Raw genomic sequence first — 26,833 nt, 5'->3', positions numbered from 1 at the left:
TGTTGTCTAAATAGACGAAAAAAATACTTGTCAATCATGTCTCTGAGGATGTCGTTGACCAAGGCCTGGAAGACTGCCGGGGCATTGGTGAGGCCGAATGGAACACTCCGGTGGGCGTGTTAAAAGCAGTCTTCTATTCATCCCCCTCTCTGATGCGGACAAGGTGGTAGGCATTACGGAGGTCGAGCTTGGTGAAGATCATGGCCCCTTGAAGTAACTCAAAGGCTGAGGAGATGAGGGGAAGAGGGTACCGGTTCTTTATAGTGATGTCATTAAGTCCCCGGTAATCAATGCAGGGGCGCAGTGTCTTGTCCTTCTTTTCCACAAAGAAGAATCCTGCCCCAGCAGGAGACGACGAAGGTCGGATAATACCGGCAGCCAAGGAGTCATTTATGTAAGACTCCATGAACTCTCGTTCAGGACCAGACAGGGAGTACAGACGCCCCTTGGGAGGTGAAGTGCCAGGCATCAGGTCAATGGAACAGTCATAAGGCCGATGAGGGGGCAATGAAGTCGCCTTAGCCTTACTGAACACCTCCTGGAAGTCATGGTACTCGGCAGGAACTCTGGACAAGTCAGGACAGGAACTGGAGTGCGTTGTCTGCTGGGGTACGGAGGCCTCTTTAAGGCAGACCTGGTGGCAGGAGTTCTTCCAACCGAGGATGGCCCCTGTAGCCCAGTCGATGTGGGGGCTGTGTCGACGGAGCCAAGGGTAGCCTAGGATCAGTGGAATGTTGGAAGATGACAGGAGGTGAAACCGGATGGTCTCATGGTGGTTACCGGAAAGTAGCAAGTGGACAGGAGAAGTCTGGTGAGTGACAGTCTCCAGAAGATGGCCATCAAGGGCTTTGGCAGGAATTGGGGTGTCAAGCGGAACTCTCTTTAGTCCCAGTTGTATGGCTAAGCTCTCGGCCATAATGTTGGCATCTGCACCAGAGTCTATAAAAGTGGGCAGGGTGTGTGCACCACCAGGAAGGAGGAGCTTGACTTGGAACAGGGGGCGTAAGCTTGAGGAGGAAGACTTTGCTGCCGTGTGACTCACCAGGACTTCCTCAATCACTGGTGAGCCCTGTCTTTTAACGGGCAGAGGGAGATAAAATGTCCAGCTTGCCCACAGTACATGCACAGGTTCCCCTTACGGCGGCGCTCTTGCTCTTTGGGTGTAAGCTTGGTGCGGCCCACCTGCATGGGCTCAGGCTCTACACCATTATCCATAACGGGTGAAGAGGAACCGGAAGCAGATGAGGAACCTGGCCAGCGGGCTGGGTCGAGACGACCAGGAGTGTTCTGTCTCCTCTCCCTTCTCCGGGCCTGGATGCGGAGGTCCAGCAGGACAGTAAGTTCAATGAGTTTATCAAGTGTGGAAGGTAGAGGATAGGAAACCAGTTCATCCTTGATGTAGTCTGCCAGACCATGCAGAAAAGCATCGCGCAGAGCCGCAGTGTTCCAGTCGCTCCGACGGGCCCTGGTCCGGAAGTCGATGGAGAAGTCAGCCACTGACTGGTTCCCTTGGCGCAGGGAGAGCAGATCATGGGCAGCATCAGATCCGGAAGCGCCCAACCCGAACACCTTGCGTAGTTCCTCAGAGAAGGCCTGGAATGATGCACAGGCGGGAGTCCGCCTCTCCCACTCTGCTGTTCCCCAGAGGAGGGCTCTGCCGGTCAGGTTGCTGATTATGTACGCCACCCTGGCTTCCTCGGTGGCGAACGTGTATGGCTGCAGGCTGAAGAGTAAGGAGCAGGAGGTCAGGAATGAACCGCAGAGTTCAGGATTTCCATCATATCGCTCAGGGGTTCCCACTCGGGGCTCGGAGATCATCCTGGGTTGTGGCAGAGCTGGAGCAGGAGGTTCTGGTGTGGGGACTGGAACTGCAGGAGGGCGAGTGGACATCAGCTGTTGCAACTGGGCGGAGAGGGCTGCAAAGGCGTTGGCGTTGGCCTCTGCAGCTCATCTGGCGTATGCATCAGCCTCCTCCATTCTCTGCTGATGTTGCATGAATCAAACCGATTCTGTGGTGAGGGTGGTCCTGCTGGGTCCATGTCTGGCCAGATTGTACTGTAACGGGTGGTGTATGGACCCAATTGCAGTACAAAGGACTCAGAAGACAGAGGTAAAAGTTCAACATTTTACTTAGACTCCGGCAGACAGGCAAACGGTTTAGAAACCGGCAAACAGGAATCAGGAGAGGAGAGGCAAAGTTCTTGGTCAGGGACGGAAGGCTAACCAGGAGGCAGACAAAGCAGGGAATCAGGGACAGGCGAGGTCGGTACCGGGAAGACAGGCAGGAGAACGCTGGAAAGACTGGCATCGCAAAGAACAATCTGGCAAAGGAGTGAGTGTGGAGCTGGTGACTATATGCTGGGCTAATTGCATGTGATGAGAGGCAGCTGTGTGCACCGGTGAGTGGAGTGAACTGACGAGGTGGGTGTGGCTGACAGGCTGAGTGGGGCAGAGGCAGGATCAATGGAAAATTACTGATGGCTGGATGACTGAACTGTGACAGTATGCACATGTGCAGCAAGTATTCAATATATATATAAAGTATGGACAGATGTGTATATATATGTAACAGAGTTAAACATTTACTTTATTTCTTATTTTTGATTTGTAATATTTTAATTTATCATCTAACGATTCTGTTGAATATGTGAATTTTATCTTAATGAGCTATTTTTATTTAGCGTTGTTTTATTTTGTTAAAGCTTCCTGCGGAAGTGCGTCCCACCTTTTCTGTACCGCCTAAGCTCCCGTAGTCCCATCTTCCCCTCACAACGGTGTTTTGTGTTGTTGAGGGTAAGTTGTGTGGAAGAATGTTGTTGCACTGTTTTGTTGGTTTCTTCGGGAATGGAACTGTTAAACGCTACGCGCTTTATTAACTGCTAAGGCGATGACATTATCAAGGTGTTGCGTGCCTTTTTGACAGTTAAAATTATAGGTTTTGTGGCTGTTTCATTGTGAATTCTGTTGTTTTACATGTTTAGGAGCGGCTGTACAGAAAAAGTGTATGACCAGAAAGCAACTGTGTGTTATGTTGTCTTCTGCAGGTATGTATTTTTCTTTGTTTAAAGTTATAATTTTCGCGGGTTCTGTTTATCGTTTCACCTCATGCACTGGTTTATTTTGTCCACTTGGTGTCGCTGTTAGTCCCGTCTTCCCCGCACAACGGTGTTTGGTGTTGTTGAGGGAGCGGCTGTACAGAAAGTGTGTGACCAGAAAGCAACTATGTGTTGTGTTGTCTTCTGCAGCGGCAAATAAATGCTGGAAGGCTACCCTCTGAGTTTTCTCCTTCAATGCCCTTTCCAAGTCTGTTACATATACATACATATTGTAAGAATATACATAGTTTTGGTATTAGAAATACTCACATGAGTACAGCAGTAAAGTAAATGTAGTGAGTCAGTCTGGGTCAGAGCATGATGGTGAGTTTAATGTCTTGTTTCTTTTGAGAAAAGGAGAATTTATTCTTTGAGATGCTTCAGAAGAATAAAAACCAGCACTGATTTTGTCCCATAAACCTATTCCAAACACAATCACCTTCTCTAGAAAATGAGGAGTCAGTAATGAGGCGCCATCTATCTCCATGTGATAACGTGAACGCTGCAATTTCTGAAGCTCATTATCTCCAAACTGAACTGTGTCAGAACCTTTTAACGCAAAGCTTAAGACACATTAGAGCAAGTACAAGCAATATAACACCCAGCGTGTCTCTGATCCGAACACACAAGCTCTCTGAGAATCTATCAATATTTGATTAGATGGAGAAAGTAACAGTTGTTTTTCTTTCCCCAACCAGCGGCTCGGTCGGGCCGTGATTATGCCATCCTGATTTACGGCTACAGAATAAAAGCAGTAGTGATGTATTTTTAATAGTTACCTCTGACAGAGTGCCCTGCTGAAACCTGGCCAGCAGCCAGCTGAGTGATAGATTACCCAAAGCCACATCCCGGCAGAGCTGTAGCTTCACATCACCGACGCCACAGAGGCACTTTTCCCTTTATTTAGGATTTCTTGAAGTAATTAATACCAAAGTTTTTTTTATCTTCTCCCAACTTCTTTAGAGCAGGGAACTCTCTAAAGGACGCAGGTGGTGAGAACAATTTACACGAGGGTAAACAAAGCAGCAGGAAATTCTATCTACGGCTTCAGAGACAATAGATCATTTGATAAAATGTGTTGAAAATCGATAAAAATGGTATAGAAATGAAGTGAGGAAGATGATGTGCTCTAGCGTTACATTTATGCATTTACTGAAGTCTATCACAGCCGGTTAGGAGGTAAAAGGGAACATTTATTTGCAATTGCATCCAAGAGTTGCTTTTCCTCTCACAGTTAAAGACATTTGTCACTCTGCAATCTCATTTTGGCACACATACACACCAGGGACGTGCGGTCAGGGGAGGCAGGTAAGGCAGAGCCTCACCTGTCATCATGACAAGTACATTACATTACAGTCATTTAGCAGACGCTTTTAACCAAAGTGACTTACAATTTAGTATCTATCCACCGTAGACGCAGCTACGGGAGCAATTTTGGGGTTAAGTGTCTTGCTCAAGGACACATTGACATGATACTAGCTGGAGCCGGGGATTGAACCGCCGACCAGGGCCGCTTATAGCAGGCGGCCCTGCTATAAATGTAATTTCTGTATGATTCCAATAATTTCAAGCATTTTTATAATCAAAATCACTGAATTAGCGCATGTCCTGTTCAAACAGGAGACACGTGAGGTGAGGCAGCGACAACCTCAGATTGCGCAATCCCTCACAAACTGGGTTGAGCGCGTGTCTTTTGCTTTCTCATTGTTTGTCACCACTATAATATTTGTAGACATTTGTATTATATGTCCTTTCTTTCCATAGAATAGGTAATGTATTTCACGTCTGTGAAATACATTACCTATTCTATGATACAATCTGACAGAAACCGCAGTGAAAAAGCACACAGGGGAGGCAAACACTACTCTGCCTCAAAGAAGAGGACGTGCGAGAGCCCACGGGTCGGGTTTATGCTTGTTCTGTCGTTGCTCTTCTACACTTTTGTTATTATTATATTTTGCTTTGACCACAAGAATGTAAGATTCTATATCCAAGCTTAAAAATGTCGGACAGTTCAACGTCAGACACGTAAAGTAATCTTTTATGTGTTTGTTGTTCTCTTTACATCCATGGTTGTTACGCAGATTATCGCGGAATCTCACGATGTTTGCGGGTGGCGCCCGCGAGCGCTTCGCTTCTGAAACGCTCCCGGTGGGGCAGGTCGCGGCGCACACACTCCCGGTGTAATCAAATATGTACCTTACCTATATGTGTGTGTAAAGAATGCTGATATGAAATATGAAAAACAACCAGTAGTCAATGTGCAAGCTGCCAATTGAATGGTGATTTAAGCTTATCATTGGGTTCATATATTTGTAAATCTGACTTATGTAGTGTCAGTGCCTCACCAGCTACGAACCTCACTGCACGTCACTGATATGCACACAAACACTCTCAGCACAGTGTTTCGGGACGTTTGACAGCATAAACACTTCAATCAGAGCGACACATTTTGAGTGTGTGTGTGTGTGTGTGTGTGTGTGTGTGTGTGTGTGTGTGTGTGTGTGTGTGTGTGTGTGTGTGGGGGGGGGGGGGGGGGGGGTCAGAGGTCATCAGGAGGTCAGGGTTCACACTGGAAAACAGGAGTGCAGGAGCCATCTGCCAAAGCTCGCACAATGGATCAAGTCCTTTCAGGTAAAGAGCATGAAATAAAAAAAGTCAGAAAAAAAACAAATAGGCAGGCTTACATTTTGCATTTTAAAGTTGTGGCATTAAAATGCAGATGTGCTTGCCTCTAGATGCAGACGTCACTTCACAAAAAAACAGTAGGGAGCAGGTCAGCAAGAAATGTCTTCTGCAGAACTCAGAAGTGACAAATACTTCATGATTTTGTGCATCTAGCCAAAAGTGATAAGCAGATATGAATGTATCTGTAAGTTATTTATCAATGCATGAACAACGAGTATGAACGTGCAATGTTATTCTTAACATTGGAGATAATTCAAGGTTCCCTTACCAGCTTTTTCAGAGCTTTTAAACAAATCCCAAGGCGGATGGGTTTGCTCGGCTGCTATAATGTGACCAAACGTCAGGGACATGATAACAGGTGAGATGATCAGGTGGGAAAAGATGAGAGAAAATGGTTTACAGCTGAGAGGAAGATGTAGGGAAAATACAAGTGTTTCTGAAGCAATAAATTGTTAAAAATGTAGTAGTTAGTATTTTTATCATAAACTGAAGTATTTTCTATTTCTGTTTTGTTGGACTTGAGTGTATAGGCATTATTATAAATAAATTGTAAAAATGTAAAAGTGAAGGTTTCCTCATAAACCGCCATAGGACACATCTGTTTGAAAAGGATCACAAATATGTGTTACATTATTCAAACTCGGGTATTATTGTCTGAGTTTTCATCAGAGTAAAGATTAATTTGTTTTTTTTCCCTGTGGACTTCATTATTGGGATGCTGCCGTGCTCTCAGTTGTCAGCATTTTCTTTGCTGAGTGAAATGTTATCCTAACCAATAGAAGTGATGGCCCAAACTAGTAAAATAAGACCCAAGTGGTAATAAATTGGACTTATTTAATTAGCAGCCATCACAAACTCTTCTTTCTCTTGTACATGTGCAGCTGTGGTTGTGTGTCTGTACCTGCCGAGATAAGTGACCACAGCAGGATGGTAAAAGATAAGATCTCCCTTTATTATCCTAATAGGAGGACTCTGACTGCAAAAGGAAAAGACAATAATGTATTTGTTTGACTTGACTGTGGCACAAGACAAAAAATGAGAGCAGGAGGTCACTAAAAATCAATAGAAGCCATGCATCCTCTTGGGATCATGAATCCATACTAAGTTTCATGGTAAACTGAGCAGTAGAAACAGTATCTGGAACAAAGCGTTGGAAGGATGGAGGAGCAAAAATCTGATGAACTTTTCCAAATGTCACAAACAAGCTGACATAGTGAACTTCAACATTTAATTTCATCGATATACATGCATTATCACCTGCTTTACTGAATCTAACTAAACTTTTGCTTAGAATTGATCGGTCACTTCTCCAGAAACGTTGGTTTTTGCCCACAATGACTAAGTGAGGAGATTGTCATACAGCTAAGTTCCCAATGCACGCCAGGCATTGAAGCTAATTATACACTGTGGCCATATAGTGGAATTACAATTTATTTACAAAAATACTTTTTCCCAACCACTTACATTTGTAAAGAGACATGTGTAACTCAGCAGATAATACTTTTTTTTAGGTAAATCAACTTCCCATTACAAACACATGAATAGCCGTTATTTAAATTGATATATAAATACAAAGAAATTTACTCAGATTTTTTGTATTTTTGGCATATATGCTTGAATTGATCCATCACATGACTGGGGATGTGATCCAAAAGGATCAAAGGGGTCATTTTCATCTTGACTATAACTATATGCATTTAAACACATTTCTGCCTATGTTTGTATCAAAAGCCTTCATCAGTCCTTTTCAAATCATCCCACCGCTGCTGCCATGTGATGTGTTGTCATGTTATTTTGCTCCACTGACAAATAAAAAATATAAAAAAACTAAAATGATAATTCTCTGCAACTTTTGAATACACCAATCTTGTATTTTCTATCTCATCTGTTCGAGAAACTGAGCAGACTGCTGTATATATTTACTCTTACTGATTGTTCACATGCTACATTCCTCATCATTCAAAGTGAACCAGCGGAGGGACACGCTGTTGATGCCGATGTGGTTTCTCTCTGTAGGGAGAGCAGGAGAAGGAGGAGGAGGAGAGAGGGGAGGGGAGGGGGGTGTGAGAGTCACATGGGAGGCAGTCAGCCTGCTGTCACATGGTTTGTGTTTGCAGGCTGATCTGAAAGGAGGAGGAGTGTCAGAGAGAAGTTTGTGCAGGAAGAAATAATCTGCGGCAGTTTTTCATGAAGCCCCCCCTCCCTCCTCCCCCCTCAACAAGTTGAAGCCGTGAAGCGAATAAAGGAAGAGCTGCTTTTAACCGAACAGCCTGTGATGGAAATCCCTGCCATAAATCTAAAGGTGAGTTGGCGGTTTTTACTTGATTGTAATGTTGACAGCTTGTTGTAACAAAGACTCAATGCGATGATGTCAACTTTGTTGCTCAATTCCTCGGTGGGGCAACTACCTTCCTCTAGTGAAATGTGTTGAAGTCGGTGTTTTTGTTTGTGTTGTTGTTAAATGACAAGAAACGTCCAGTTATTTGTGTTAAAGTGCCTTAAAGATCATAGACTGCATAGTTATGTTGCCAGTGATGGGCAGATGGACCAAAGTAAACAACACTATTGGATGTTATAAACACAAACATAGTGATGATTACATGAGATATTAAGATCAAACTGATAAACAGTACCACCAGATATAGATACAAAATAGTTTCCGTTATTTATCACATTAACCACATAACAATATCTTGTCAGTCATTTCAGATTTCTCCACTTGTTATGTGTAAAAGCCTAAAGTAATGAGTTAGAGGCAATGACATAGCAAAGACGTGTCATTCCATAAAAGGAATTAAATAAAATCATGCCATTGTGCTATTTTTGTTAAAGGCTGAAAAAGGATCAAAAGCAGTTTGGAAGACTCTTAATCAAAGCCCGGAAACTTTGACTCAAACATGTGATGAGAAAAGCAAGACAAGACGATGTGCAAATGTAGATAAAGTAGCACTCACTCTGATATTCTGGAGGGGAAAAATAGGGATTTTTCTGTTCATAATTTGGCCGAAAAAAAGCATATTTAAAACCAGCAACTTGTGGAGCCATGAAATCAGTCCCCCTGATGCTGCTTCTCACTATATGGCAGACGCAAATTGATCACATGTTTTCAGCTCTGTGGCTTCATGCTCTGATGTTTGTGAGTTGATCGACTGAACTCAGGCTGCATCTAAAGTTATTTACAGTAGAAACTATTCTTTTTTTCAATCAATCAATTCATTGTTTGATATATAAAATGTAAAGAAAATCATTAAATATGTTCCAGAGTCCCAAGAGACGCCTTCAGATAGCCTTTTTCTCTCCAACTAACTTCCAGAACACAAAAAGATTCAGTTTACAATGATATGAAACAGTGGATAATCTGAAGCAATTGAATTGTTGGAGTTTTTAGTTACGAAAGATCAATTGTCAGAATTAAACACTGAAGTGTCTGATTTATTTTTATATATATATATATATATATATATATATATATATATATATATATATATATATATATATATGTGTGTGTGTATATGTGTAGTATTAAAATAGGTCTTCTTTCCCTCTAACACTTGTCTTCTGTCCTCTGTTGTAGGCCATAGTCCTGGTGCACTGGCTGCTTACAGTATGGTAAGCACCGTTTTTTTTCCACAAACCTGAGGAATTTCTCTCCTCTTCTGACTCACACACACACACACACACACACACACACACACACACACACACACACACACACACACACACACACACACACACAGACAGACAGACAGACAGACAGACAGACAGACAGACAGACAGACAGACAGACAGACAGACAGACAGACAGACAGACAGACAGACAGACAGACAGACAGACACACACACTGATTCACAACCTTGATTCAGGCCTACTCGTTCACCTCCACGTCTCCACGACATGTGTTTTCTTGATACGTGACTGTATGAGTTGTGTGTGTGTGTGTGTGTGTGTCTTGCTGCAGGGCCTGCATGGCTTCGTGGCTTCCCATCTCCTTTGCTTGGGGGAACTTCAGTGTTTTGGCTGTCGGCGTCTGGGCCATCGCACAGAGGGACTCCATCGACGCCGTGCTCATGGTGAGTCCTCGTCCTCCGCTTCCTTCACACTGGCTGCAATCTTCACATCATGTGACCGGCACAGGAGTCTAACTATAGGCACAGCAGTGCGTATCCGTGCTAACCTATTTGTCTGTGGAATCTGGGACAATCTGGGAGCATCCCTTTTGAGATAGATAGCCTTCCCTTAAATCAGCACAAGAGCAGCAGTAACCGTGGCGGTCATGGTCACACAGATGTTTTAGTCTGTAGTGGTGGGCCAGTCTTAATGCTGATCAGTGTAATGCAAATGTAAAGACTATTTCTCTACCACAGGACCCTAACTCTGAACTACATTCCCTCAATCTTAGTCACCTGCTGACAAGTGGCACCAAATGACAAAAAAGACATAACATGGCTCATAATTTGTGGTTCGCTAACAATGTTGTAGAGCGAGTAATGAAAAGGAAAAAAGCATTTAGAGAGCACGGTATCCTGTTTGAAATATACAGCAGTGAAGACGTCAGCATTTGTTCTTCTTTAAGAAACTTTCCTAAGCCTGACTGATGAGTAGGGCTGCATAATATTTAGCTGTTTTAATAGTATGCAATGTCAACTCACGCAAAAGTTTTTGAGTTAGTAGAGAGAGAGCATCAGTAGAAACTATAACTGTCAGTTTTTAGTTTTAATTGGTGCCATTTCTGTTCTATTTGTTAAAAATAATGTTAAAAAGAATGTGGAAGTTTTTTAGCAGCATATTGAAAGCAGCAGAAAGGCAGAACTGAGTACACTTTATACCAAGTAATATTGTTATGGTGATATCCACAAACAAATGCAGTGTGACCCACAAACAAATATATACAAATCCACAAACAAATAGAAAAATCCACACACAAATACATAGAAATGCAGAAATATATTTGTGATTTTTTTTTTTTTTTTACATTTATATAAATCGTAATTTATTTATGTGTGCATTGGAATGTATTTGTGAATCGTTCTGCGTGCATTTGTGAGTCAAATTTAATTGTAAATCCTTCTGTGTGCATTTGTAAATTTAATATATTTATGAATTGTTCTGTGCGCATTTGTGAATCTTTCTGTTTGCATTTGTGAGTCTTTCTGTGTGCATTTGCAATTATTGAGACTGATCTGACCCCATAAAAAAGAAAGTTGGAAGAAAATAATGAATATTCTGGATTCTTTATGTATCAGGATGCAGCTAAATCAACCAGGAAGAGATGGGAGACATTTTCTCATGTGCTATGCAGTTTACTGCATGTTTCTTTTATTATTAACTCCAGACTTTCTCAAGTGTCTTAAATAATAATAATGACAATAATAATAATGAATAATATATTATAATATTTTGTAACACTGATGAAATAGATGAAACAAGCAATACAATAAATACATGTAAAAAGAGAAATGCAATAAGAGAATAAAATAAAATAAGAGATGAAATAAAACAAAATAGATTGTCAACATTAATTTATTTAACTCGCATTTCTGGGTTTTTTTTTGGAGCATTATCTTTCATCCCGGAATTTTGTTGTATCACTACAATGACAATAAAAACCTCTTTATCTTGATCTTGATCTTTATATTTATATGGATTTGATTGTTCCAGATAATAAAGGTTACAGATACATTTTAAATATCACTGTTTTATTTCTTATTTTTTGCATTTTTCATCCTGACTTCCTTCACCACTCTCAGAAATCTCTCTTTTTTTAAATGATTGGAATGACTTTGTTTTCCACACACCGTGTTGCAAGGAATCATGTCCTGTGGTTGATTACAGAGATGTGTTGGCCCTTCAGACTTCAAACTATACAGTAAGTCCAAAAGCATCTGACACACCATCTATGTCTATTACGACGTCTGCCTCTTTTTGTCCTCCGCTGTAGTTTCTGATGGGGATGGTCGTGACGATATTGACCGACATCGTCCATTTTGGGATCTTTTACCCGGTGAATGACTTCGCAGCAGAAACCAGATTTCGCTTTAGTGCAGGAATGGCCATCCTCAGCCTGCTGCTCAAACCTGCGTCCTGCTTCTTCGTCTACCAGATGTACCGCGAGCGTGGAGGAGATTACAACGTTAACTTTGGTAAGTGCTGCAAAATGGGTCAAGTACAGTAACACAAGGAGCTTGCAGACTTTTGAGAAAGGGATTATTTGCCACCATAAGGCTGGTTATGAGGAAGAAACAGATGTTCAGCTCTGATAAAGACATCAACAGGAATTTAAACACTTCCAAAAATACAATTCTTACAGTGGACACAGATTCTATCTTTCAGCATACTGGAATGTCTTTTTTTTATTTAATCATGGAAGTGGGATCTAACTCCCCTTTGAGAAGCAGATGACACAGAAAATAACTCATTACATAACAAGTTTAAGGTTTCATCTAGCGAGTACATGCATCATTTCAGAACTGGTGAGAAATATCTGAGGTTTCCTTCTCCCCACAAAAAACATTAAATAATCCCACGCCCTGAGTGTGACCAAAGCTAGCTGGAGGTACGGTGTGGTGCATATGTCCAGAGGTGCTTTGAGATCCTCCCTATGTTGTTTTATGCTGTTTGCCATGAAAGGCCTGCCAAGTACAGCGCACACTGGGAGGGCTCTGTCCTTTACCACCGGCGGATGATTCCACAGTCAAACAAATTAGTTACAGTCACAAGACTTTAAATGCAGCAAAATATCTGAGCTGCAGCTAGGTCTGGAAATCAGTTCCCACGAGTTGTTTATCACATTTTTATGTCATTCTGACCACCAGTTTATTCTGCATGCAGCGCAGGGACATATTAAACCCACGCAGGATGAAAAAACGTGAAATAACTGATCTGCCATGATGTAAAAAATAGCACGCCATTGATGTGAAATAAACTGAGATGGAGCCCAGAATGGATGTGCACAGAAATGGAGATTTTGTGACGTTGAGATTGGTAAACTTCTTCCATTGACCGGTCAGGAGATACTCAAGATGAGCTCTTTGATTCGCCATGTGTGGCCATTGATTTTGGGGACTTGGACTCTCTCTGCTGAGAGCTTTCCCATCAGAAATCCCATTGAGCTGTGACGTCCTTGAAAATCCTTAGTCATATGGATTACTCAAACATGTCTGTAGTCATTTGTAGTTTATGATTTTCATGGCAGAGGAGTGAAACAAATTCAATAGTAGTTTTGAGCTAGTGAGCTTTTCTTGCCAAGAGAAAAACAAAAGTGATAAAAATAAACCAGGAGGTGGGAAGTTTGATTTATTGTTAACTGTCATATCATTGGCTAAAATAGGAATTTATTACACTATACAATTCGGGGAACGTAGTGAAATTCCTCCTGTGTTGCAACCAGTCTTGTTTGACGGATAATTGAATATTGATTAATCTGTGGTTTTACTCTTAACGCCAGAGACACGCAGCAGGTACATCCATTAGCCTGTGATTGGCTGCGTGGTGACTGATGAGTGCAGCTAATGTTTGTTTCCTACAATGTGTGTTTTAATTGCCGTCTGATTGCAAAGCTGACATTAGCATGGTTCCCCGCTGCAACAAGCACTGTGGGAACCAGGCAATCAGGTGCATGTGAGTGAGAAGTCTGGTTGATTCATTTGATTGGCGGCCCTCGTGATAACAAATCAATTATCTCGAGAAAACAAAGCTTGTTTCTTAAGATAACGACATAATTAACTCATGATCTCTAGAAATGATATTAAGAAGAATGTTTGAGTCCATCTGGGGCTTCCCCATGTTTTTTGTTTGCATCTGTTTGAAATCATGGACCCATTGTGTGAAAAATTCCTTCTTGTTTTGAGTATGATCAGTTCATATAACAGTGATAGATTCACTGTTATATGAACTGATCTAGAACGTAAAGCTGACAGACATAGCAACAGTAGTTAGGGGAGGGCGGGGTTTAGCAGATTGTTAATTACCTGCAGTGCATTCCCCCTTAATGTTCAGCTGGCTTGTGGTGACGCAGTCCATTAATGTGTAAGAATTTGTCAAAACCTCCATCTCCCTGTTCTTTTCTTGCATTTCATCTTTACTAACCTCACAGTCTGTCATGTTTCATGTCTCATGTGTTTCCTGTTCTGATTTGACTATTTGTCTTGTGTCTTTTCTCCTCTCTGCTGACCTTTGACCTCTCAGACTTAGAGACCTCTGTGGACAGTCGATGTACTACGGATAGTGCTGACAGTGCCTTTATTTGCCGCCGCTATTGATTCCCGGCTTCTTCCTTTTTACCATTTTCTCCTCTCCAATCATCCCCTTGCATCCTCTCCCACACAGGAAGTAAGATCACACGTCAGGCGGCAGGACAAAAAAGAAATTGACTTTTTTTTTATTCATTTGCATTATTATCTTGTTATCGTTGTGTTGTCCATCTTTCTCTTTTTAGTTATTTATATTAATTCAATCTGTCATTCCCACCTCCATCAGTCGTCAGTGCCCTCCAATTCCTACGTGCATAGCTGTGTTTGTCAGTACAGTATGTTTATATTCTTATCTATTGTATTATGTGAGTTTATATGTTTCTGAAAGTTGCATCTATGTATTATTCATATTTTTACTCTCCAGACACCTCATTTGTGTTTGTGTATTCTGTTTGCATATATTTATTAAAGCAGAGCTGCATGATGGTGCACATTCTCAAATCAGCCTAATTAAAGTAATGATGACTTATAATAAACAATGGATGTGACCTTGTTTGAAATGCACACTCAGAGTAAGACTTAAGTTACTGAAGGCTTGTTTAGCAGCATGATGCGTTATAAAAAAGAAAATAATCAATGTATTTTTAAAGCTTTAAAAATATAAACATGAGTTGTGCACTTAGTCAAATGAATATATGTATATATTTACTTAAATCATCCAAACCCTCTGCAATGGAAGTGCTTGTTTGATTAGCATTAATATGTGCATGTCTGTCACAGTTATAGGACTCTGGGCCATGCAGACGTAAGAGTGCACAGGTCTTTGAACTTCCAAAAAGACGCCATTGGTATTCTGGCCGTGTCCGCGTTTGTTTCTAAAGTATCATATTGAATGTTTTTAAGACTTTTACGATGGATTAGTGTACTGCCCCCCTAGAATTAATTCTAGAGCATGTGTACACAAAGTATAAGGCAGCCAGGAACTTGCAGGCACAGGTTTTCAGTGTAAACACATATATGAAAATTCTGCTCACATGAGATTTCTTGGGAATCATTACGTTCCTCTGGTCAATTTCTCTTCAATTAGCTGCAGAACAAGCAGCTAATCAGATAGTCGTGGGTGTAGTTGTAGTAGTAGTGAGTGATAGAAGGGGAGAAATGTCAGCGCCACTTAAAGAGGTTTTCTTGAATGTAGTTTGCTGATTTCTCAACCTGTCGTCTATCACACACAGTGTGTGCTTCACTGTATGTCGGCAAAGATAGTTTCCAACAGTGTAATCTATATTTATCCAGAGAGGGCCAGATGCTCAAGTCAAGATAACAAATCCGGCCAACTGTCACCAATCTGTGTGTGAAGAGAACAAGGAAGAAGGAAGTTGTGTTTAAGCTAAGGATTCCTTTCTTGTGCAAACAGTTTAACTATACATATTGCGGTGATTCTGAGCAAATATGATTACGAATAATAGTGTGCATGACGAGCGTTGTTGTGTACGTGTTGAAGACTTTTGGCCTGTCTCCGCAGGTTTCCCCTCTGTGTCACGAAACAGAGATGCCTACCAGTCCATTGACCAACAGGAAGAGTCTTCCCCCCCGGCGAATCCCTTCAACCAGGCCCAGGACAGCAAACCAGCCGTCCGCACATACTAAGAGAACCAGGCGGTGAACAATGCAGTGTTTTCCTCTGACGTTTTATGCAGCAGCACCGTGCTCAGTGGGCAGTTTATTTTTTCAATCAATTCCACATCTGTCCCTGTATTTCGTACAGTCCGTCTGCTGCAGATTGCACTTACGGCAATATTAATACTTTATATTATGCTAAATCATTAGCTAGAATGAAATGTGGCGTAATTAAACCCATTTTTTCTTCAACAGTTGTAATGCTTTTCTGCTTAGCTGGCACATCCCTGCTGAATAAATACAGAGGAAACACTGCTCTACCTCTCCCCTGCTGTGTTACTGTTGTTACCGCCTACTATTTTTTAGTAGGGAGGTGTTGAATGGAGCAGTTGTGTCAGTTTACTTAGGGTTAGTGTGGCACTTACAGACATTTTGTCTGTTTCTCTTTGTGATCTGCAGTAAATGTGATTAGTATTTTTTCTATTACGCTTTGCTTTACGGTACAACAAATACTTGAAGCACATGAACTGAAATGAATGTTCAGTGTCGTGCCTTCAAAAGCTACCTTGTGCCTTTTGTAATTTTTCAACTCGTAAGAGCTGTTATGTTTGAGTTGAAGAAGCTGTGACCAAATTGAAGTTCGAGGTCTTTCTTCTCATGAGTGAGCAAGACCTCCGTAGTGCAGCGCAGCACACAGACGGCCACCGTTCACTTGATGTTGACCTATGTCGGACCAAAGTCGGATCTAGCGCTGCAACTATAAAGAACACATCAAAACAAAAGAGTCTTGAGAAAAAATAAAGAACTATGAAGATTTTTATCAACTAATGTTTCTTATTTCAAACCATTAAATGTCTCATTCGTATAGCTATTGTCATCTATGGGAGGGGCCTCTAGACATAAACACTCTTTTTGTAATGTTAAACTTGTTTCAATAAATTACAGTGAGACAGTTCTGTCACATCACAAATATTTAATGAAGTTTTTTAAAACAAACCTCGAAAACGATCACATTTAGTATTTTCAGTGAACAGCGTGCAATACCGCACGTCATTCATTGAGCACTGAATGAAGTGTGCGGCAGTTAGAGTGTGAAGGAAAGCGGACGCTGTGGCAGCAGGGTTGACTTTATAGACTGATTGCATCATTTGGATTATTATTTATTTTTTTTATACAGTCAGTTCTCTTTTGAAAGTTTTGAGTTCCTGTTTTCATGATGATCACTATGACCTACATGACAAAGCGGACATGTGACAACTATGTTGGTCACGTTATAGTGAGTGAAATTATCCCGGCTGTAGCACAAGGGGATCTTCAGTCCTATAGTTGTTCCCAAACTTTCTCATGTCAGGGACCCCTTAACTGACACAAATTAAACCAATGACCCCCATTTGATAAGATTTTGTCCCAGGGTCCCTGATCTGAAAAAATGTTGCTCTTACATGTTGCAAAAATAGGCATTCATTCTGTCATTGTGTTAAATATCGATCGACTTGTTATGAAAATACCCCCTCAAGGACCCCTGGGAGTCCCCGATCCCCACTAAGAGGCACCATATTTGCTGACATGCCTCACGTAATGATACCTTAACTCAGTTCAGACCTGCCCTGTCTCTTTAAAAACATATTGTTCCACACTGAGCTCTGTAATGATCACTGTAATACCACATGGTGTCCACCATGTTGATTGTGAGAGACCTGCGGAAAGGCAGCAACAATTGTTTCCTTAATTCCATTCATAATAAAATGTTATACATATATATTTAAAAGCATTTTTGCACCAGGATTACTATAGTTAGGCCATTCAGACGTGCTAAATGTTTCACTATGTCATGAAAAAGAGAGTCTAAAATATCACAATTTACTGTGAAAAAAATATAGCTTAAACAGTCTTGATTCCTCTATTAGAAGATCGTTTTGCTGTTTCATTAGCCGGCTGTGGCTTCAGCTAAATGTCTCGCTCTGAACGCATTTGAAAAACACAAGGCCTGTTAACCTTAGAATATACAAAGACTGTTATTACTGATGAAATCTAGTTTTCACCAAATGAAGAGAAAAATATTAAACATTTGGGCTACATGTCTTTTTGGCTGCACTGCCTTAATTCTGGTTGTGATTCTTTTTTATGATTTATGCTGTTACTTTTTTTTTGGTTCTCCAACATGAGTGTTTGTTGTTGTTTTTCATTCCTAGGTTGCTTCTGATTTATAATTTTATTTGGCAAGTAGGATTTTTTTGTCTTGAAAATAAAGAACGATGAAGAACATTTGTTGAATGAAGTTTTCCTGATAAACTACGGGATTCACATGACATTTACATCTGCATGCACAGATATATGAAGCATTTTGAGACTCTTCTTTTCTCGTATATTTCTTCTTCATCTCGGTCACACTCGCACTCTGATCTATTTTTTTTTTGCCCTGCTTTTATTCATCCAACCAAACAAGACTTTTATCTTCCTTCTTTTCCCGCACTTGTACTTTTTTATTGTGCATATTCCCAGAGCCAGCTTCAGCCTTTTCAGTGAGTGCCAATACTCATTTAACAACTTCAGTAGGTACAATACAGACTTTACTTGACTTAAAATGACGCAGAGATGTTAAACAGCTTCATAAAAGATTTATTTTCTGTCTGCGGCTCATGAGCCTCTTTGGAAAAGCATGGATGGAAAGTCTATTACTGCTGCAGCAACGGCAGTAATCTTGTACGCATTTGCATGCATAAAAACGTGCTGACATTACCCCCTCAGAAAATATTCCTACACATGTAAATATGAGCAGCAAGCAACTCTGAAACACTAGAGCCGAGACAGAGAACACAAAGTAACCTGGTATAAACCTTGCACAGCCAACTTTTCAGGAAGTGACAAGTGTGTGCTCATTCTCAGGGAGCCTGTCAACAGTAATGCTTAGATTTAATAGGTATGATTCATTAAAGTAGATGTATTCTCAGTATTAACAAGTTTGGGATGTTAGTTTTTTCAAAAAATTACTTAATTACAAAACTACAACCTGGAATAAAAATCACACATTGACTCCTTGCCGTTAAATGGGAATACTTTATTTTATGGGTCCAGAATTTCTGAATTATGGACCCATAATTGGTGAACCCAATACTTTCCTCATGTTGTGCTAAAATTGTACATTTGTTATCAATTAATTTAAATTAATTGCTAGCATAACTTTGAGAGTCTTTTTGTCAGCTGAGGATGATAAAAATGTGTACAAGAAAAGTTTCCAATAATAAAAGAATAACCAATCCATTAAAATATATTATTCTTTTCTTACTAACTTCTTTATAATATTAGCACCATATTACATAGTTTTGTCCAGAAAACTAAATAGGAAAGGAATTGAATTGAAGCTTTGCCTTGTTCCCTCAAATAACTGTATTAATCAGACGTTTTGTACTAGTACTCACTAGAAGCACCAAATTATTTTTTAATTTGCAAAACAACACAAAGAAGGAAATAAAGAAACAACAAAGTTTCACATGAGTTAATCAGCAAACTCCCAACGAAGAGAGGAATAATTCATCGGCTACACTGTCATAATGCACTCATGTATTCACATCTACACTCCATTGGTTATTTGCCTCACTGCAGGTCAGCCAATAGTGACGTCAGCCAATCGCCGTCCTTAAAACTGAAGGACAGACTCTGCACAGATTGCAAAAAAATTGTTTAAAATCATTTGGCCAAATTGGCCCAGAAGCAAGGTAACATAATCATACCTTGGAAATATTCACAATAATCAATTATGCTTTTCTTCTTAATATCCACACTGAAGCAGAGAGCACGAGGGAGAGACGTTAATTAATGGGGAACCTGAATGTTAATGGCTCATTTCGGGCTGTGCTGATGAGAAAGAGAGGCCATGGCTGTGAAAACGAAGAGGACGTGGAGGATGATGGATCTGAAGATGGAGAGGGTGAAGAAAGGAGGAGGTGAAGATGGAGGGGGGAGGTGCATGGCCAGCAGCCCAACAAGCTGTTGATTAATACGGAACTGCTGGGCAGCCCAACAAGCTGTTGATTAATACGTAGCTGCTGGGCTGCCTCTCCTGAGTCTTGCTTGCATGCAGGTTTGACACGTCCTCAGGCTCTCACCTGCGATTCCTCTGAGTCAAGGACTCGCTCGCTTGCTCTTTTGCTGCCATTGTTGGTCAATGCAATAAAAGGAACTCAATTTGTCAGCTCTGTTATTGCATTAGTGACAATCCCCGGAGACGTTTTGAAAGAATGAATCTGTGTGCTTCAGGACTGCACACTTCCAACACAATAAGTAACGTCTCATTTAGAGCATCTCGAGGTGACCAATATTTCTCAAATCAAATTGGCCAATAGATTTTTTAAAGAAGGAATTTATGATGTTTGTTCTTGAGAATGGGCATGAAAATAACAACTTCTGCTGCTTTATAACTGGAATGTAGGAAATCCACTGCACATGCACATATGACATGATCCTGAGGTGCCTGAGATGAATAAGGGTTCAAATAACATTGAGGCTTTCAATATTTGTTGCTGGATTCTTGTCGTATTTTGTCTCTTTGTCAATTTAAACTTCAAAAATATCAAAATCAAAGTCATACAACCTTAATTTACCATTTATATTGAGCATTATTCTCATTGTTTAGGAATATCTATACTTTATTCTTACTTTTTTTTTAAGGTCGGCTAGTGTGTTGTGTGATGCAGCGGCTTAGAACTCAAGACAAATTTTCCTACTTTGACACTTTGACACCTTGACACCACATCATATGTATTTAATATCATATTTTAATGTTTTTAAATAAATAAATGCAAAGAAAAATACAAATAGCATGTTTTCTTCTTGTTGGCCAAGTGGATGGGAATAAAAATATGACCCTCGAAGCTGCTGGGGTCAAATGAAAATCCTTGACGCTGACTCAGGGGTTAATTATACAGCATAGGGGCAGTGAGTGATAAAGAATATTGACATGCTTTGACTTACACGTCTCTAATTGAGTTTCATTGCCGAGAAGGAATAATCCCTAGCCTGAAAGGGAAGATCTCAGTAAACAAAGTGATGAAGTAAAAGTTTTAAACATCTTACTTAACCTCCACCTGCAGCTGCTCAGTGACCAACAGTAACAAAACTACCAGAAAGAGTCCACGTGTGAGATTGAGTCAGGAATGACATTTTTATGCGTCAAGCATCCCGAGTCCTTTGGGAGGATCCTCTCAACCCTCGACCTTTTCACACTGCGACCTTGTGCATCTGACACCACCGATAACGGCATCAAAATTGATTCCAATCACCCCTCCAGTCCACAGCAGACAGTAGAGAAGTGGGTCAAAAAATCCCTCACCATCAGGCAAGGGAGTGGTTGGTTTTATATTTTGAAAATGAAAGAAAACAAAATCAACGCTGTAAAATAGAAAATATCACGGGAGGATTTCTGTACAGAGGAAAAGAAACGCTGGACTTACTATGAAAAGCCTGACTTAAGTTAACAGTTTAAGCTGTAACTGAAAAACTATTCAGAGTTCATTAGACTCTTTAAAACAATAAAGAAGTCTGCATGTATATGATTATTTTCGCACAAAGAAGAAAATGGAGATCTGATGACAGACAGAGAGGAGCAAGTGTAAAGTAAAATGGTATGAAAAGAAAATATTGAGACAAAGGTAGAAAGCATCATCACAAACTAAATCAACAAACAAGATAAAACGTGTTAATTAGTGAGCTTTGCTGGTAGGTTTATTTTGCTACCTTTGGACCATGTTCAACCTCCGGTTCTGAAAAGTGAAGCCAATGTTGAAGTGTCTTGAACCTGCATTCTTTGAATGACCAGTAGGGGGCGACTCCTCTGATTGTATAGAAATCTATGAATAAAACTACTTCTCACTTGATTTATTCCTTCAGTAAACATTGTAAACATAAGTTTATGGTCTCAATTTCTAGTGTCAAGTCTTCTTCAATACAGCATGATATTCATTTAGTAAATGAATGTCCAGTTTAGAGTAAAATAGACCATAAAGCAGGGTATGCTTTAGGGCGGGGCTACCTTGTGATATACAGGTCACTACTTTGTCCGGTCTGGAAGATGTTTAATCTTAGAACATTAACCCTTCATAATAATAATAATAATAATAATAATAATAATAATAATAATACATTTTATTTATAGACACTTTACAAACATTAAAATCATCATAAAAAAGCTAAACACTAAAAACATAGAACACACATTCGTCACACATTAAAAGCAGTTCTGAAAAGGTGGGTTTTTATGAAGGTATATTTGTGTCTTTATTACGCAAAAAAAATAATTTTGAAAGCAAATTTCTCACACTGCAATCAAAAATCACGTTTGTAAGTGAAAATATATAAACTGAAAATAAATTGTTAGTTTTGCTTATGAAACTAGAATTTTTGGCTGCAAATCAAAAACCTTTGCTTTCAAAACGAAAACCTACGCTTTAAAAACGTAAACCTACACTTTCAAAAAAACTAACTACGCTTTAAAAACGTAAACCTACGCTTTCAAAATGTAAACCTACGCTTTAAAAAAAACTAACTACGCTTTCAAAATGTAAACCTATGCTTTAAAAAAAACAAACTACGCTTTCAAAACGAAAACCTACGCTTTCAAAAAAAACAACTACGCTTTCAAAACGAAAACGCATCGGCCGCATCCTTTGAGGACCACAAAGGCTGGACCGAGCAGCCTCCGAAATGAGACGACCTATGCTACAGAGGACTTCCTGTTTGTGTCACCAGCTAACTTTATGCTGCCTATATGTTGATGAAACAATATAGGCTTCCATGCCTAGAATGCCTGCTCAGAAGGATTATATTGTATATACAGATATATATATATACATATTTATACTGTATAGTTTTAATCAGTTTTTCAATCATATATTCAATAATTCATTCATAGTTCTTTTTCATAATATATTTTTTCTAAATTAATAATCAGTTAATAATTCAACCAGTTGCTATGTTAAATAACTAATTTTCAATAATTTAGTTCTTGTAAATAAAATAATGTATTTATCAATAACTTTATTTCATTCACACATACATATATATATATACATATATACACATGCATACATACATGTATATTCATAAATGTATATATACATATATATATTTATTTATTTGTCAATTAATCTTTCTAGTAGAGAAAAGAGCCTGGATACTTGCAATTCTAAGGCAGAGGACAGTTAACAAAAACAACAGCAGCAAAACAAATGTCAGCAAACGTGTTTATTAACTTGCAGTAACACATATGGACATACTTTACTTTTTTTCTATAAATTGTACCTTTTTTTGCTTGCAGGATTATTTTCTCCAAAATTATCACATTGAGAAAACATTGAGAAATCAATAATGTTAACACAAGGATGCAAACTTAGAATATTGACACATTTTACACAGCAGAATATACACAAATTCACACAGAAATCATTTACATGGATGTCTTATTGTGGGATTAAATAAATAAAAGAAAAAGGTGACAGTCAGAACTGTCATCTGTGTGACAGCGACAATAACACATCAGAAGTGTATTGTCCTCTCTACTGTTTGTCCTATTAGTAAAGGCTTTGTATTGGATGAGAGCTTATGTACTTGTAACCTTAAGTACAGGATGGTCAAATGGAGATATTACAAAAGGACTAATGTCTTAATTCTAAACTATGGCTGCTGAATGTTTGGCCCCGGTGAAGAGGCCGTCGTTCTCCCCCTCAGCTTGGTGAACTGAGCCATTTGCTCCTGGCTCCCTGTAACAAAACCAAATGTTGAGTTAGTTTTATTTCACAAAACAAAAGGAGCAAAATACTCAAATTCAGTTTAACCGTGTCATTAATCTCAACGTTTGTAACGTTACCGGACTTAAAGTGATATTTCAGGTTCATAACCGGTCGACCTGAGCTCTTGTTGGTCCGTTTATGAACATAATAGGAAGCACAAATCATCTGTAAAACCGTCACAATCTCAGTAAGATATTGGTCAACATCTGAAGTTTGAAAGTGAAGGCATTAAAAGTTACTTTCCAAGGCCAACTACGGTCGGATGCAGGCAGACGAGCTGCCGCTAAGGTTAGTTAGCTTGTCAGCTAACGTTAGCTCGTTTGTCAACAACAATTGTCAGATAACTTAACCTATCATTTAACAAACGTGATGTTATAAGCTCCCGGTAAGGAAGTAACGTATGCCTGAGGCATGTCTATGTTAGCTAAGGTTAGCTACGCATGTATGACACAATTTAAAATAAATCCTGAGCATGGTTTTCTCCGACCGAGAAAGTGAGGCTTCATGTCAACACAGCAGCCCTCCATGTCGTTCTTTAAAAAAAGACACTCCACGACACTAACAACATGAAAACAAAGTGAAGTGCTGCTACATTTAAAATAATTTTGACAAAACAGAGCAATATAATGTCAACTTACCTCCATGTTGCTCATCACAGTAACCTCCCGTCAGTGTTTACAGTGGAGGCAGATACCAGGATCCAAGTCGAACCCACCAATAGAAACTCCTTGCTCATTCAGCAGCGTATGCCCCGCCCACTACGTCCAAACTCAATTCTTAGCTTTTCGTTTTGAAAGCTTAGTTGTTGTTTTTTTTAAAGCGTAGTTTGTTTTTTTAAAGCGTAGTCTTTTTGTTGAAAGCGTACGTTTTCGTTTTGAAAGTGTAGGTTTCTTTTTAAAAGCAAAGTTGTTGTTTTTTAAAGCAAAGGTTTTTGATTTGCAGCCAAAAATTCTAGTTTCATAAGCAAAACTAACAAATAATTTAGTCTCAGTTTATATATTTTCACTTACAAACTTGATTTTTGATTGCAGTGCGAGAAATTTGCTTTCAAAATTTTTTGTTTTGTTTGTGTAATAAAGACACAAATATACCTTCATAGGTTTTGATTTGTGATTTGAACATGGAAAGATTGGTGCAGTCTCGGATGTGTTTGGGGAGAGAGTTCCAGAGGGAGGGGGCAGTTATGGAGAAGGCTCTGTCGCCCCATATCCGGTGCTTGGTCCTGAGTGGAAGAGAGAGGAGGTTGGCATCAGAGGAGCGGAGCCGACGGGATGGAGTGTGGTGGTGGAGCAGGTCGGTGAGGTAGGAGGGGGCCTGATTATGGAGGGCTTTATGAGTGAGGAGAAGGACTTTATATTCGATCCGTTTTGGGACGGGGAGCCAGTGGAGATGCTGGAAATAAGTGTGTTTTCAGTTCATGAGAGTTAATTGTAACGGTTTTGGTCTTATTCAGTGACCATTTGTACGATACTCTCTAGTCACTTCTAGTTGCAAAAAGCCAAGATGGCGAAGGCCAAAATTCTGAACTCGAGGCTTCGAAACGGCAGTCCACAAACCAATTGGTAACATTACAGTGACTACGTCCACTTGTTATATACAGTCCATGCTTGGGACAGAGCCAGGCTAGCTGTTTCCCCCTATTTCCAGTCTTTATGCTAAGCTACGCTACCTAGCTGCAGCCTCATTTTTACCACACAAAAGTGGTGTCAATCTTCCTATATGACTATTGGCAAGAAAATAAATAAGCAAAACCTCTAAAACTGTCCTTGGACCAGTTGTGTGTCAGGATCATGTTAACCTGCAATACACAAGTTCAGTTTCAGGGCATCAGCTGCTGCACAGAGAGACCTACACACCTTTAGACCTTTAGGTGGATGTGATTTCTGGAATTTCTGTTTTTCCTAATGAAAAAAAATAGGTTTTTCTTTGAATTTTGGTTCCACATATCCACTTAATTTGTTAATCCTCCTTTCTGCAAAACCTCCCCCACTATACTCTCATCTCGTTTGAAAACCACAAATCCACAAACCAAATGTAATAATCTATTAAAATATATTTGTGATTAGTCAGTGAAATCGTTGGAGCCAATAGCAGTTCTGTATGTGGGTAACAAGTTTTGCACAGCAGCATAATTAAGACTCTGAACTGTGTCTTCAGCCTCATTATAAAACCATTTGTGGTTTCATCCTCAATCTGCTCTATTTGCTTTAATTGTTTTCCTTTTAATGTCATACTCTCTTATTTCTTCAGCGACCCACTTTTTCCAAAGAGATAATTAAACTTTCATTCTATCTTATCTTTTATGTTTTTTTCTCAATCGTATGGCTTTAAAAAATCTTCCCCTTCAGCATATCTTCTGTGAGCGTCTACACTGGCACCTGCTGTAAAATGAATGGAGCAAAGGTGGGACCCATCTTAATTGGTAAAGAAATGAGAACCATATCTCTATGAACTTTATCTCCAAAAAATGAACTTGTTTTTCTTGGAGTGAAATAACCTTGGGGGGGTTTTCCCTTCCGCTCAAGCAGTAAGCGAGGGAGCCCAGTAGAGACTGAGAGAATAATGAACAGTGAACATGGACCTGGTAGTTTCGATGAGAGCAGATGATGAATGACCACGGGGAGGGAGTACAGGAACAGAGCAGAGGCACAGCCATTTGTTACTCTGCTGTCACAAATGTATTTTTAATGAATCCGCACCTCTGACTCCTCCGCGGAGCAGGACTGTTCCTTCAGGCCAGCATGACACCAATATTTCCTGCGAAGCGCTGGTTCTGAACAAACCCACTTTACTGTGTAAATGTAAATAACCTTCTCCTTCTGAGTGCCGGAGCCATCAGTCTAGCACCTCATTATCATCCTCACCTGTGCCGAGAATATAGGGCAGTTTCTGTCTCTGTCTCTGCTAGCAGGTGGGGAGGTTTCACCTTGATTCGCTCCTCTGTGCTAAGCTCTGTGTTGCTTGAAGATGTTGTTTTTGTTGGCGAAAAAAGTCCTAAGAAAAAGCTTTTAGGGTCGGCAACACTTTCTCCTGAAATCACTTCAAATTCAAATTATTCTGGTCCTCGAGATCCCCCTGCCTTTGCAGGGATAAGGTAAATGCCTTTATGTTCTTATGTTTTAACATGATTAAAATAACTTAAAAAAAAATACATGGGAGGACAAGGAGAAGGGAAAAAAAAGAAAAGGAAAAATACCTACTGATTTTCTGCAGGGCAAATGCATTAAAGCATGCTGCTGACACTGACGCAATCGAGAGGCAAACCAAGAGGAATATATTTCTAGACAGCGCTTTGCTTGGCTGGAATATCGAGGACGAGTGTGGAGTCTAAAAAACAACAACTAGAAGGAGATCGAGGTTAAGGCCAGGCCAGTTACATTCACACACCTCTGTAATTCTAGCTTCTCCACTTCTTGCATGTAGATGTTGAAACTGCTGGGAAAAAAGAAAAACCCCACT

The 26,833-nt window shown here is 40.0% G+C and overlaps 1 protein-coding gene and 1 long non-coding RNA gene across 3 annotated transcripts; one reads left to right on the top strand and one right to left on the bottom strand.

The window, feature by feature from the left end:
- Positions 1-2,988: 2,988 nt before the first annotated feature.
- agtrap (angiotensin II receptor-associated protein) lies at positions 2,989-17,855 on the top strand. Of its 2 annotated transcripts, XR_011103263.1 has the most exons (7): positions 2,989-3,044; positions 7,901-8,085; positions 9,358-9,392; positions 9,743-9,854; positions 11,723-11,924; positions 13,969-14,112; positions 15,496-15,585. XR_011103263.1 is itself a non-coding variant. In XM_068712590.1 (6 exons), the coding sequence occupies exons 2-6, from the start codon at positions 8,059-8,061 to the stop codon at positions 15,618-15,620; spliced, it is 501 nt and encodes a 166-aa protein (XP_068568691.1). In that variant the 5' UTR covers positions 2,989-3,044; positions 7,901-8,058; the 3' UTR covers positions 15,621-17,855. The 2 variants fall into 2 exon arrangements, 1 of the variants encoding a protein (XP_068568691.1); XM_068712590.1 differs by lacking the exon at positions 13,969-14,112 and having other exon boundaries at positions 15,496-17,855.
- A 4,959-nt stretch (positions 17,856-22,814) lies between these two features.
- LOC137873544 (uncharacterized) lies at positions 22,815-24,098 on the bottom strand. The gene is made up of 2 exons (XR_011103238.1): positions 24,013-24,098; positions 22,815-23,344 (listed from the first exon to the last, which is right to left on the bottom strand). It is a non-coding gene; the product is annotated as an uncharacterized lncRNA (long non-coding RNA).
- Between the last annotated feature and the right edge of the window lie 2,735 nt (positions 24,099-26,833).

This window comes from Cebidichthys violaceus, unplaced genomic scaffold, assembly GCF_023349555.1.
Source record: "Cebidichthys violaceus isolate CVI_PGR_0920_01 unplaced genomic scaffold, fCebVio1.0.p SCAF_17, whole genome shotgun sequence".
Lineage (NCBI taxonomy): Eukaryota > Metazoa > Chordata > Actinopteri > Perciformes > Stichaeidae > Cebidichthys > Cebidichthys violaceus.
This window is presented reverse-complemented; position numbering and strand designations above follow the sequence as displayed.